Source organism: Amaranthus tricolor, chromosome 8 (genome assembly GCF_026212465.1).
Source record: "Amaranthus tricolor cultivar Red isolate AtriRed21 chromosome 8, ASM2621246v1, whole genome shotgun sequence".
NCBI lineage: Eukaryota > Viridiplantae > Streptophyta > Magnoliopsida > Caryophyllales > Amaranthaceae > Amaranthus > Amaranthus tricolor.
This window is the reverse complement of record NC_080054.1, coordinates 24,311,284-24,323,323: the sequence shown is the minus strand read 5'-3', so window position 1 is coordinate 24,323,323 and position 12,040 is coordinate 24,311,284. Positions and strand designations below refer to the sequence as shown.

The 12,040-nt window shown below is 34.2% G+C and overlaps 2 protein-coding genes across 5 annotated transcripts; one reads left to right on the top strand and one right to left on the bottom strand.

The window, feature by feature from the left end:
- The first annotated feature begins 493 nt into the window (after positions 1-493).
- Positions 494-3,769, top strand: LOC130821403 (protein SPIRAL1-like 1). The gene is made up of 3 exons (XM_057687157.1): positions 494-669; positions 2,190-2,454; positions 3,259-3,769. Exons 2-3 carry the CDS (start codon positions 2,206-2,208, stop codon positions 3,337-3,339), a joined length of 330 nt encoding a protein of 109 aa, XP_057543140.1. The 5' UTR covers positions 494-669; positions 2,190-2,205; the 3' UTR covers positions 3,340-3,769.
- Positions 3,770-4,246: 477 nt separating this feature from the next.
- On the bottom strand, positions 4,247-11,183 carry LOC130821402 (ubiquinone biosynthesis protein COQ4 homolog, mitochondrial-like). Of its 4 annotated transcripts, none has more exons than XM_057687155.1 (4): positions 10,870-11,183; positions 9,717-9,793; positions 6,849-7,044; positions 4,247-5,532 (listed from the first exon to the last, which is right to left on the bottom strand). In XM_057687155.1, exons 3-4 carry the CDS (start codon positions 7,029-7,031, stop codon positions 5,023-5,025), a joined length of 693 nt encoding a protein of 230 aa, XP_057543138.1. In that variant the 5' UTR covers positions 7,032-7,044; positions 9,717-9,793; positions 10,870-11,183; the 3' UTR covers positions 4,247-5,022. The 4 variants fall into 4 exon arrangements, with proteins under 4 accessions (XP_057543138.1, XP_057543136.1, XP_057543139.1 ...); XM_057687153.1 differs by having other exon boundaries at positions 6,849-7,049; positions 10,870-11,174; XM_057687156.1 differs by lacking the exon at positions 9,717-9,793.
- Positions 11,184-12,040: the final 857 nt, after the last annotated feature.

Genomic DNA, 12,040 nt, shown 5'->3' with positions numbered 1-12,040 from the left:
TAATCTATTATGACAGTTGTTTTCATACAACATTCCAATGGTTGCTTCTCTAGGTAAACAAAAGTTAACCAAAGTATTTCCTCCGTTCCACTATATTTGCTACATTTGACTTTTTATGCAATCTAATATGTTATTTTAATCATTTATATATTGAACTATCCACATCTAAAAATTGTAAAAACTTAATCTTATGAAAGTATGTGATTAGACGATTCAAACAAGATCCCACTTGACCATATTTTTCTCTTATACATTAGCTGTAATATATAAAATAAACTTAAATGATAAATAGTGTCAAAAACGATATGCAGGAAGTATTTCAAAATGAAAAAAGTATTAAACTTATCTTCTTCAATTGAACAAAGTATTGATCTTCAATTATATTTTAATCGATAAAAGCAAATATGCATTATTTAAACAAGACAATTCCAATACTTTAATACACAGAAAAATCATAATTTTCAAAAAAATTAATTAAAAAATTAGTTTTTTTCTTCATAAAAAGATGAATGCACTTGGGGGCACATTATTATTAAAATAAAATTCCTCATTTCATAACTTTTGTTTTGCCTCCTAGCTTTCTTCCTCTTACTCTAAGCTATTAAGCTCTCCCTCTCTGTCTCCCTTTCTCTCTCATAGCTCCTTTGCTTCCGTTTCAGATCTACCCAGGTACTCCATTTTCTTATGTTTTTCAAATATTTTACATTTGTAGTTTATAGACTTAGTTTTCTATGGATTTTTAATTTTGATTTTCAAAGAATAAAATTGGTACTCCGTATTTGATGTTGATTTAATTTTTTGGATTTTCTATTTGTAAAATCAAGATTGAATGTATCATGAGATAAGATCCTTTTGGCGGACATGCTTTTGATGATAATTTGTTGCTTTTCTTTCGAATGATAACCGTAGGAAATCGGATTTGTGACTGATAAATGATAATCATCAAAAAAGCAAAATTAGAAAGACGACTATTTTTTTATTTTTAATTAATTTTTAATTTTTGAGGAATTAGGCAGATCTCAAATTTCTCCTAAAAACATTATTGGAGAGGAGTAATTTAAGAGATTCAAAATTTCCATGATTACTATATTTTGAGAGAATAAAGTTTTCAATGATGTAGATCTTCTTGTGAAATTCCTGTAGGTGTTTGATGAAATGTAGATATGCTGTTCTCTCTTATAATTGGTAAAAGTAACTAAGTTTTTATATGGTGTTTAGTAAGGCATCATATTAAGTAGGGTTGTTATTGGTTTCTTAGTGCCTCAAGAGGTCTAATACAGTTTTTGTGCTTCCGAAACAAGTATAACTATAAGTAGAGAGCACAATGAGTGAGCACTCTCAATTAAATTACAATGGATACAAGAAATAGTGGATAAGAATAAATTTGTGTATTATATGGTATACAATGTAGACATGGAGGTTCATTGGCTTATGTAAAGGCTACTCTGTTATGCGGCTTCTCTTGCTTGTTTGGATGGGTAGTGTACTGGTGTTGTTTGTATGAAAATGGAGCAACATTCCCCTATATGTATTAGTGTAGTGTCGGTTAACCTTTGGCAAAGAAATGATGTAGAGCTATCTCAAGGTATTAAGAAAGAGGTTCTCATGAATGTTCCTCCACTGACATTCATTTTTTCCATAGAGTATTCTAGTAAATCATGATGATCATGTGATGGATCATCACTTGAACTAACTATAAAACTTTGGGCCACTGACACAACATTCCATTTGTTTTTCTATCTATTATTTATGATCAAACTTGTATGGATTATATTATAAAAAGGTGGAGCAAGTTTGTTTATAAATTTATTGATGAAGTATATATTTGTTATAATTAAAAGGCGTTGTATAATTTTTGGTCATGGCCTCGAAAGTATTCAAGATGGCTCTGTGTGGCAAATATAGACTCAATTTTTGACATCGTGGAGTACTTTTCATCTAATATGTCCAATGAAAATGGGGTAAACAAGAGTAAGACCCGTTTGGTTGTGTAAGAGCAGTCATCATTGTTGAATTGATGATGATCCAAGCTTCATTGTTGTGACATATTAGCCTCTCAATTTGACTTTGGCTGCCATGCCATTAGTCAGTCTGTTTCCTTAATGATTTTCTATGCTAAAATTCTCTGATTGCTGTGGTTATCCTTTGTTACTTTGAATTTTAACTTCGTTAACAATTGATCAATTCAGTTGGAGTTTGTTGGAAATGGGACGCGGTGTTAGCAGTGGAGGTGGACAGAGTTCATTGGGCTACTTGTTTGGAAGTGGAGAGGCTCCTAAGCCAGCGGTTAATAATCCTCCAGCCAATACTAGTGCTGCACCGGCTGTAAAAGATGCACCAAAGCCTGTTGTTAATTCCCAGCCTGTAGATTTTAAGAATGTTCCTGCTGGTGTTAATAATAATATAAACAACTATCACCGTGCTGATGGTCAGAACACTGGCAATTTCATCACGGTATAGCTTGCTACACTATTAACTTTTTCTTTTGGCACCTCGTTAGTTTATGCATATATAATTTGTTTTGAATTGCCCTTTGCTACTTGTTATTGGCTTGTTTCATTGTTTGAATTCAATCATAGATACCAGCAATATCTCCAGATTGATTAATTATATTGATTATTGTAATTCATTTATTCCTGGGAATTTGGGATGCTCGTACAAGATCCAGGAGAAAGTAAACTTTTGAAATTATAGGTCTTATATGACAAAAATTTATCATAATTCATATGTACCCTAACCTGTTTGATAAATTTTCCGGAAGACAACTTGTGGGCATCACATGGGAATGCTTTTCCATCACCTTGTGTTAACTGAATGTTGTGTGGGCATGGAACTATTGTGTACCTTTTCTTCTATATTTCTAGGGTTGGTATGTTGGGATTAATTGATGAGACTAGAATTGCGTATTGGCTTTCACTAGTAGTTTGTGGTAAAGTGCAAAAATGCCATTTTGGTCACAATTGTGGTAACAGGTTGGTCCCACTTGTACTGCCAAAAATCAATCGAAACCATGTTGTATCTCTTGAATTGGCTTAAAACCATTTATTATTAACCTTTATGATGCTGGTAGTATTGGTAGTAGTTTCAGTGTCTTGTTTTTGCTTAATTGATACTGCGGGTTAGTATGTATTTTTAACGATGAATAGTGATAAATTATGAAATGCCGATCCCCTTGTGTAAATCTGCATTACATGACATATATTTACGCGATGCCTCTTTACTTATTTGAATTCAATATCATGGGTTTTATAAACACAGGACCGACCCTCGACCAAGGTTCATGCTGCCCCAGGTGGTGGATCTTCTTTAGGTTATTTGTTCGGTGGTGGTAGTAAGTAGTAACTAGCAAGACTAAATGGCCACCATTTCAAATATAGATATCCAAGTGTTGAGTTTGTTTAAAGGTTGTTAAATCTTCTATTGTTGATGCTCAAAAAATGTGGATTAATATCATGTAATCAAACTTGTAGATTTGGTGTTTTCTGAGAATTTCTTTTATGTTTCAAAGAATCACTGTTCTTAGTGACCCAGAAACAAAGCTTTTTCTGTTGCAGGCTTCTAAACTTTCTTGGACATTTTATTGACTTCTTTGTACATGTCATTTTTTTACTGTCAAAAAATGATTGATTTGAAAGAGACTTGCCGCAAAAAAAATCAAATTTTGGAAAAAAATTTTGGCACATAAGACTTGAGATGTTCTGAGTGCGAATCAATTAAGGGTCCAATACTAGATCCCCTCAAGAAATATTACTTTACTATATTTTTTATTTTATTCATCGTATTTATTTGTATTATTTTTTATTTGAAAATAAATAATAACACTCTTGTTAAATTCTATTTACATAGTTTATTTTTGTTTTTAATATAATCAACACAATTTAATAGAAATATTTCTTTTCATACTATAAAATACACTAAGTACCAATTACAACATTAATTCATACTCTTCTTAAAAACTGCTATTCAAATGATACTAATTGTACTATATTTTTTTTATCCACTTTAAAATTCTTTTATTAAAAAAGGAAAAAAAAATTAAATAAAATTTAAAGGGATATGTTAAAGATAAAATATATTCATATACAATCTTGCTATATTCGTTTTAAAGCAAATTTTTATATCGAAGAATTTTATAAATTTGTATGATGATTATTTAAAAATAATAAACCTCAAAGTAAGCGTGCAAAAAATAAAATGGACAAATAAAAGAAATAAGAAAATAACATAAATTATCTACTACCTCCTATTTAACATAAATATTCTATTTGAATTTTGACATTATTCATCAATCAACTTATTAGTAATAGCAATAGTGTATTGACAAAAGTGTCTAATTATTATCATTTTTAATTACGCACAATTAAAGATATTAATAATAAAAATAGTACATTGACAAATGTTTTAAATCAAATGAGACATTTAGGCTGAACACGAAGAGTATTAAAAAGCTCAATCTTAGTTTTAAAATGTGCGCTCAAGATGCCCGTGTATATGAGGTTCAAAGAGCCAACTTAAAAGGCATCAAGAAGCAAAAGCAAAGCAGAAGCGGAAGCAGAAGCAGATTTTTGTATACCCTGTCCCAATAACTGTACCTTTCATTGATCCTCCTTGCTCACATGATTCTTGAAGAACAGGGATTCTGACCATGTCTTGCCAGTTGTCTATATCAGTTAGATCATGGATAAGAGGTAACTAGAACCCAACTTCTCAAACATACAAGTATTTACAGGACAGCACCAGAAAACTATTGACTGAACATTCGTACTTAACCTCGATTTATGACAATGGTTAACTGTAAGCTTGATTCTAATGACAAATTAATAACGATATTCAACCCTCAAAGTTCTAGCCAATGTCGAGAATGAAGGACTAATCCAGAAATCTTCATCTGCTGTATAATAAGACAACAAATCCAAATTGCCTTCCGATCCTGCAAATCTGAAGATGGACTTTGAGCTTCAAATTCGTACACTAAACGCTGATAACTTGCATTAGGGCCGTTGATTATTACTCTTGGTCATGCTATGCTTCAGTTTTGGTCGCAATGGGGGAAGGAGCAGGAATGATTCCCCATTTTCGCCGAACAACATCCAGATCCTCTTCAAAGTGGCGTTCATAATATATGCACATCAGATCTGTGCAGTTCATCCCAGCACGTAAGGCCCAAGGGAAGTAGTGCTCAAAGAAGAGAGCTCTTTGCTTCGAGTTGAATCTTGCTGTGCCTCCTATGACTGACATGAAGCACATAGGAAGGTACATTTGCTGAAACTCTATGACTTTCAGAGCTGACTCCCCCAATAGGTTTGTCGGAAGACCAAACAGAGTGTGCCAAAAGTCATGCACCTCTCGGGCCCGCATCGCCACATATGCTAGTTCTTCTGTATCCATAAAACGTACAGGTGGTCTATCATCTGGGGAAAAATTCCTCGACCCCATGAACTTTGCATAAGCAGCACCGAATGTGTTTTCTGGGAGGTCCCATGCATGCCCAACATTTGTCGATATAACCCGAGGTTTTTCCAGGAGAACCGCCTGAAAAAAGCACTTAATGTCAAATTATAAACAAGAATTTTACATATTAAGCTTCAGATTATAAACAATGCAATAGCGAAAAGAAAAGGTTTCAAGGGACATTATGGCATGAGAGTTCAAGGGAATGAGGGACAACGTACTTCTGATTTTATTACAAGTTGTAAGAGCAGAGTGACAAACCAATCACACAAAAGGTTCAAAAGTCCTGAAGTAAAGTTTTGACGCAAAACTACTTCAACGTAGTACGCAACAGCAGCACACTAAGAAACAAAAATTGTCTAAGCATGCTAGACGCTCGCACACACTCGTATTTGAGCTGGGGCATGTAGGGCTATTGGCCAGGGTCCACAAAGGAAGAAGCCCAATAGTACTTCATAACATAATGCCTAAATGGTAAAAATAAAGGAGAAAACATCAAACTCAATGCATAACAAAATCAAAATCCATACCATACTCAATGGTTTTGTTTAATTTTCCAAATTTCCTTTAATAATTCAATCTATCAATTGATGAGCACACTTTATAAACTCTAACTCAATTAAAATAACTTCTTTCCTAATGCAATATCATAGAGACTCATAGTGGCGGCTAATTGAGCTCAAGAATCTCTTTCAATAAGAGCCCTATCTGTTAAGTTTTTTGAAAAAATCACTTTGACAAATAAGTAATTAAATTGGAATGAGAATTAAATCCCATATTTGCAGTTCGCCTATAGGCCTCCAAATTTTCAGATACGGCCCTGCATTAACAAAATACCACAGACACACACTCACAATCATTTACATTTGCACTTGTGCTATAATTTTTTTGAAAAAATATTACCACATTATTAAACCCCATTACCGAAGAAACAATACAATAATTCTGAATGTTTAGAGCCTGAAACAAGTTTTTGACCATATAAATGCCTCAGAGAAAATGCAAGTAATTTAAATGACATGGTCATTTGATCAATTTCCGAGAGAGGGTGTATTCCTCCCAAACTATGAGAAACTTAACATTTATTTTAGTAAACTAAAACCAAAAGGATTTGAAACAAACAATAATATTCAAGCTTAACTTCACCCATGAAATCATTTGTTCATCAAATCCACAGTCCACACGAAAATACATGACAGTCAACTTGTAAATCATAGTCAGCACAGCATAAAAACTATTCCTACTGAGTTTTCTTTCTCAGGCCAGAAACATACAAAAAACAAAATTGAACGATCATGTGAGAACTATCAAAACAAACCTAGTTAAGATTACCTATTTCAATAAAGTGCTAGACTGATAGCATGTCAAAAGTTAGATAAATGTATCCCTAGACTTACTGTGCCTTCTGGATTTCTTTTCATTCTTTGAAGAACTTTTTCAAAAGCAGGCTTCCCGGTTGTCTCTCCCAAGGCAGCAATGAGATCAGCTCTTCGTGGATCAAGTAATGCACCGACAGCAGAACCAAGAGCAACGGCAGCCTGCTGCCAACCACTAAGTCGGACACGGGCACCTCCTATCATGGCAGCTTCTCACCTAATCTTAAAAATAAAAATACCGTCAAGCAATGACAAAGGAACTGAGCACATCAACACCAATTGATTATGGAAAAGTTAAAGCAAATGACCAAATCTAGGTTAAGAACAACAATAATAAAAGAAATTGCAAGCAATAAGAGAAATCAGACAAGATTTGGGAGGTGGAAAATCCTAAGAACAATGTGTTCATAGACAATAAAACCCACCCAACCATTTGAGACCTTTTATTTGACGTGTTCAAAGTGTTCTTGGTTACAATAAGATTGAATCCAACACTAATTGTGAACACTCACTAATGATTTTAAAGAGAACCACCCCCTTACGAAACCCTAGTTTTTTTGCAATCAAACACAATCATAAACGCTTCTAAATTGTGGAAGAACAAGGAACTAATGGTCCATTTGGTTATCGGTGCTAATTGGTGTTAATTAGAATAATTGTAGTGTAAATATTCATGGTATACATCACATTATTTTCATGAAACCTTAATCATAAAAAAGTTTTTTACCACAATTTTTTATTACCACCTAATGAATGTTAAAATAATCTAGAAAAAACTAAGATTTTAAAAATATTAAATATAAAAATATCTAAATTAAAGAATTAAAAAATAAAAATATCTGAGATATTATAGTAGAAGTTTCTAGAAAAAAGTAATTAACAAATAAAAATATCTAAGATATTTTAGTAAGCATTTAACTATCAATAATTCATCTTTCTCTCTAAATAAATCAATTCACTATTTTTCTATCTAAATTTTCCTAAAATGAATTGGAATGAATTTTATGAAGAAAATGAGATTGTTGAAAGAAAATAAGCATGATCATTAATGTAACACCCCTGAATTTCCGACCCCTTAACGAAACCAAAACCGTAAAGGACGGGAGGAAATTCGGGTGTTACATAAAAGAAAAAGGAAAAGAATTTAGATAAACTTTAATTATTAACTTTAAACAAAGGTGAGTGAAAAATTTTGGTAGCATCTGCCTTAAAACTGTGCGCCTTTGTAGAAAAACAAAAGTTAATTTAAAAACTAATAAAGTAAAGGCACCAACGGCCTCTTAAAGCTATGTCACGGCGGAACGATTCATAGCCGGCTTCTTAAATCAACATGCCAAGCATGGATCGTGGTTCCCGTGTCGACGTTTGCGTTTTAAAAAGACTGAACTCCTTAAAACCATTAAGAGTTATAAACTACGCAGCGGAAATACAAATATACGAGGGAGGGCGCAAGGCCTCACAACAAAACATATACAACCCAAGTTTACAAAAGATAACAAAAACTACAAAATCGAAAGATAGCAGTATGACACAGGGTATGCTTCGCCCTCATCACTCTCCCCAAATGCAATGCAATGCAAAAGAAGCTCCAGTTGCTACTACGCTTGTCTATGATTCCCTGCTGCTCGACATTAGACCAAAGGCCAATGTGTCATAGCAGGACAATCATAGAAAGTCATCAACAAACAAACATAAACACAAACACGTACACGTCAGTAACTAGCATCAAATGTAATAAGACCAACTACTAGATAGCATTATATCATAAAACAACATAAGATGATTTCATAAAACGCAAGCACAGCTAGAAACCGTTTATCGGCCACTTATACTTCTTAATTTCATTACGTGCTTTCCAACCCGAACCAAGTGTTCTTGGATAGAATGCAGGTCTTCACGCTCCTCTTTTCAAGCATAAACTCTTGCAAAACACGCATAGTTCAACTCGACCAAGGCATTAATAGAGCTTGTCTATCTTAAGGTAAGTGTGATCATAGTCCGTAATACCCTTGAGGTAACTTAACTTAGGCACACTTCTCACTAGTATAAACTATTCTATCAATAAGTAGATGTTCTATCAAAGAGTAAATATTCTATCAACGCGTAAGCTTTCTACCAAAGAATGAACCTTCTATCATTACATAACTTTCGATCAATGAATAAACTTTCTATCACTGAATAGTTTTCTATCAGTGGATCTTTTCTCTACTTCCTGGCATAGTGACACGGCCAAGGGCGTTATCGGCCTCCCGGCGCCCATTGGCAAAGTATGAGCTCATGCCCCCTCCAGCTGACCCTCTCGGGTCCTACCTTCGGGAAAAACCTAACACACTGGGGTACTAAACCAGTGAAGAGGCCACCATATTGGAAAGGCCCGCATGGTAACACCTCGGTCAAGGGGCGTTATCGGCCTCCCGGCGCCCAATGACCCAAGCATGCTCATACCCCCCTTACGGTGGTCCCGTCGAACCTCACCTAGGGGACTAATAAAACCGGATATAATCCAGTTAAGTCACGCCAGCTAATCATAATATAGTACCTTATCAGATGGGAATAACTTCCACTCTCAACTATTAATGAGCGCCCTGGGATAGCAGCGCGCCAAAACCCACTGAGCCACTCAATAGAATATGAAATTCACCTATAAAGGAATCATTCTAACTCCAATTAGGCATAATCTAATTCTTAAATAAATAAGGGGTAGTTCTCGCCCTCTATTAACTCTCATTCTCTAAACTATTCTAAGCGCAAGGATTTCATAGTCGATAGCTCTTCATGTAAAGTGTACTCAATAGTATCTCATAGTTTCAATGCAATGTATATTATCACAATAAACAATAATGTCTTAAAGCAAATTGCATATAAGGGTTAGTTACTGCGTGTACGTACCTGTAAGCGTTACTGCACGATCAAAAGTCACAAAATCACCCAACTAAGGCTCTACTTTCCTCTTACGAAATGGGCACCTAAATAAGTTATGAGTAGAACTAATAAGTTCCCTTAACTACTTTGTCATACCAGCTAAAAGCCAAAGTAACCACAATCATCCATTCACGACAAGATTTCAATTACTTCTAACACGTACACATCTCATTCAACACCAAGCATAATCGTCAATTCGACAATGACACAAGTTTTTCCATCGACAAAGAATAAAAGGATTATGTCAAGTGTTTCGTTACACCAGCTAACTTCGAGTTATAACGATTCACATTATCTTGAAATAAAACGACGATTCAGACTTAAGTCTCACAATGTTAGTGTAGTGCTAATATGACGACAAGAACGAATCTTAAGGTTATCGCATAGCAATATCATTTATTATATTCTCCAAGGTTGAGCTAAAATCAAGACATCATACAAGTAACTTCAATAATTCTTAACAGTTGACGCTATGTTCATGGCTCATTACAATTATGTGTTTATGATTTCAATAACAACCCAATGAGGTATTAGTAACTCTAACAATTAAGTCACTAACAATTAGCAACTACTACTCCCAATTAACAACCAAAACCATTTTTATAGTCAACTATAATCAAAATCATTACTAATTACCACAACGATAATCAACCAAGTCTTAAAATATTATATAAGGCTATTCGATTAATCACCACACCACCAAAGTAGCATACACCACACACACTACTAGAAATCTCATTTCTAAATCAAACTCTAATTATTTCATGTTCAAAGATAACACTATTTCTATTACCTATGATAGGATTAAACCAAACTAATATACAATCAACACAAATCCCAAAATTTCTAATCACACTTCAAACCTTAAGTCATGAATATGTTCAATTCATCAATTAAACTCTTAATCACGAAAGAATTCAATGAAAAATAATACAAAATTCAACACTTTTCATCCACATTTCAAAAACCTAATTCATAAGTACATTCAAATCATCAATCCAATTCTCACTCATTACAAGATTCAATAACAATCATACAAAGTTCAACCCTTTTCTCATAAACTTTATAAATTTTAATTGGAACAAAGATGAAATCAAATAAGAGTAAGAAGATGGCTCACAAAATAAAACTAGCAAGAGGATGAAGAAGAGAGAGGAGGTCGCGAAGGCGGTGGCGCAGGGCCAAAACCGGCTGCCCAGCAGCCAGTTGCTGGCGGCACAATAATGCTACGCGATTGTTTGTGCAGCTCAGCTGCTGTTGGTGGGGAAGAACGCAGCCATGGCTGCTTCTGTGAGGAGGCAAACGCAGCCTATTGGCGGCTACTGGCAGCTACGACGGAGGCGTGGCTCTGGGGCTGCTGCTGAACCGTGAGGGAGAGGGATGTGAGAGAGAAGAGAAAAGAGGGAAGAGAGGGAGGGACGGCTCTCCCATGAGCATTTAGGGGTTCACGGTTTTATACTCATTATTATTATTATTATCTTCTTTTTCTTTTTTTTTTCTTTTTTTTTTTTGATTTATTTTCTAGCGAGACCCAAATAAGAAACTCACCTTCGTGGGCTCACACATTTTAATAAATAATCATTTTGATTCGAACCTTTTTATTTAAGAAATCGTAACTATATTTTTAATATATATATAAGTTAACATTTACATTCATGTATGCAAGAAATTTATTAAACTAATTCAGAAATAATTTAATATATAAAATCTTTAAAAGTTATTAAAATATTAAATGATTTCATTATTAAAATTTCGGGGTGTTACAATTAAACTTGTCAAGAAGTATTCTACCAAACATACACTATTCTTCTAGTACCATTACCATAATTTAATACTAATTACCACCCAGTCTGTAAAGATATTTATAGTGGGTGAAGAAAATAAATGCGCACAACAAGGGAAGCACACAACATCATCTAGAAATGCACTAGAGGATGAAACTTTGCCAACAGGTGGGGCACTCGAACGATTAGCCCAATAATACTCGTTCGAGCAAACAACAACAACACATAAGTTTGTCTCTTCGTAATTTCAAACAGCTTATACACACTACTTACCTTCTTCCACTCTATAATTCACCATAGTTCATTAATCTACCATAGCTTTGAATTATTTATGAGTCACATTCAACAAGAAGGCATGACATGATGACAATAAGGGGAACAGAATATAAGTAGTGGTAAGCCTGGAACAAAGTTCAACTTCTATTTTTGTCGGGTATTAATGAACATCGCTTATGTTAAGGCATGTAGACAGGAGAACAATACAACAAGAAAAGGGAAAACAATGTT

Bases quoted from the DNA above. Each gene is read 5' to 3' on its own strand.
- LOC130821402 (XM_057687155.1), bottom strand. From the start codon at position 7,031: ATGATAGGAGGTGCCCGTGTCCGACTTAGTGGTTGGCAGCAGGCTGCC. The intron at 5,533-6,848 runs GTAAGTCTAGGG...TGCTTTTTTCAG, and splicing joins AAAGAAATCCAGAAGGCACA to GCGGTTCTCCTGGAAAAACC.
- LOC130821403 (XM_057687157.1), top strand. From the start codon at position 2,206: ATGGGACGCGGTGTTAGCAGTGGAGGTGGACAGAGTTCATTGGGCTAC. The intron at 2,455-3,258 runs GTATAGCTTGCT...TTATAAACACAG, and splicing joins ACACTGGCAATTTCATCACG to GACCGACCCTCGACCAAGGT.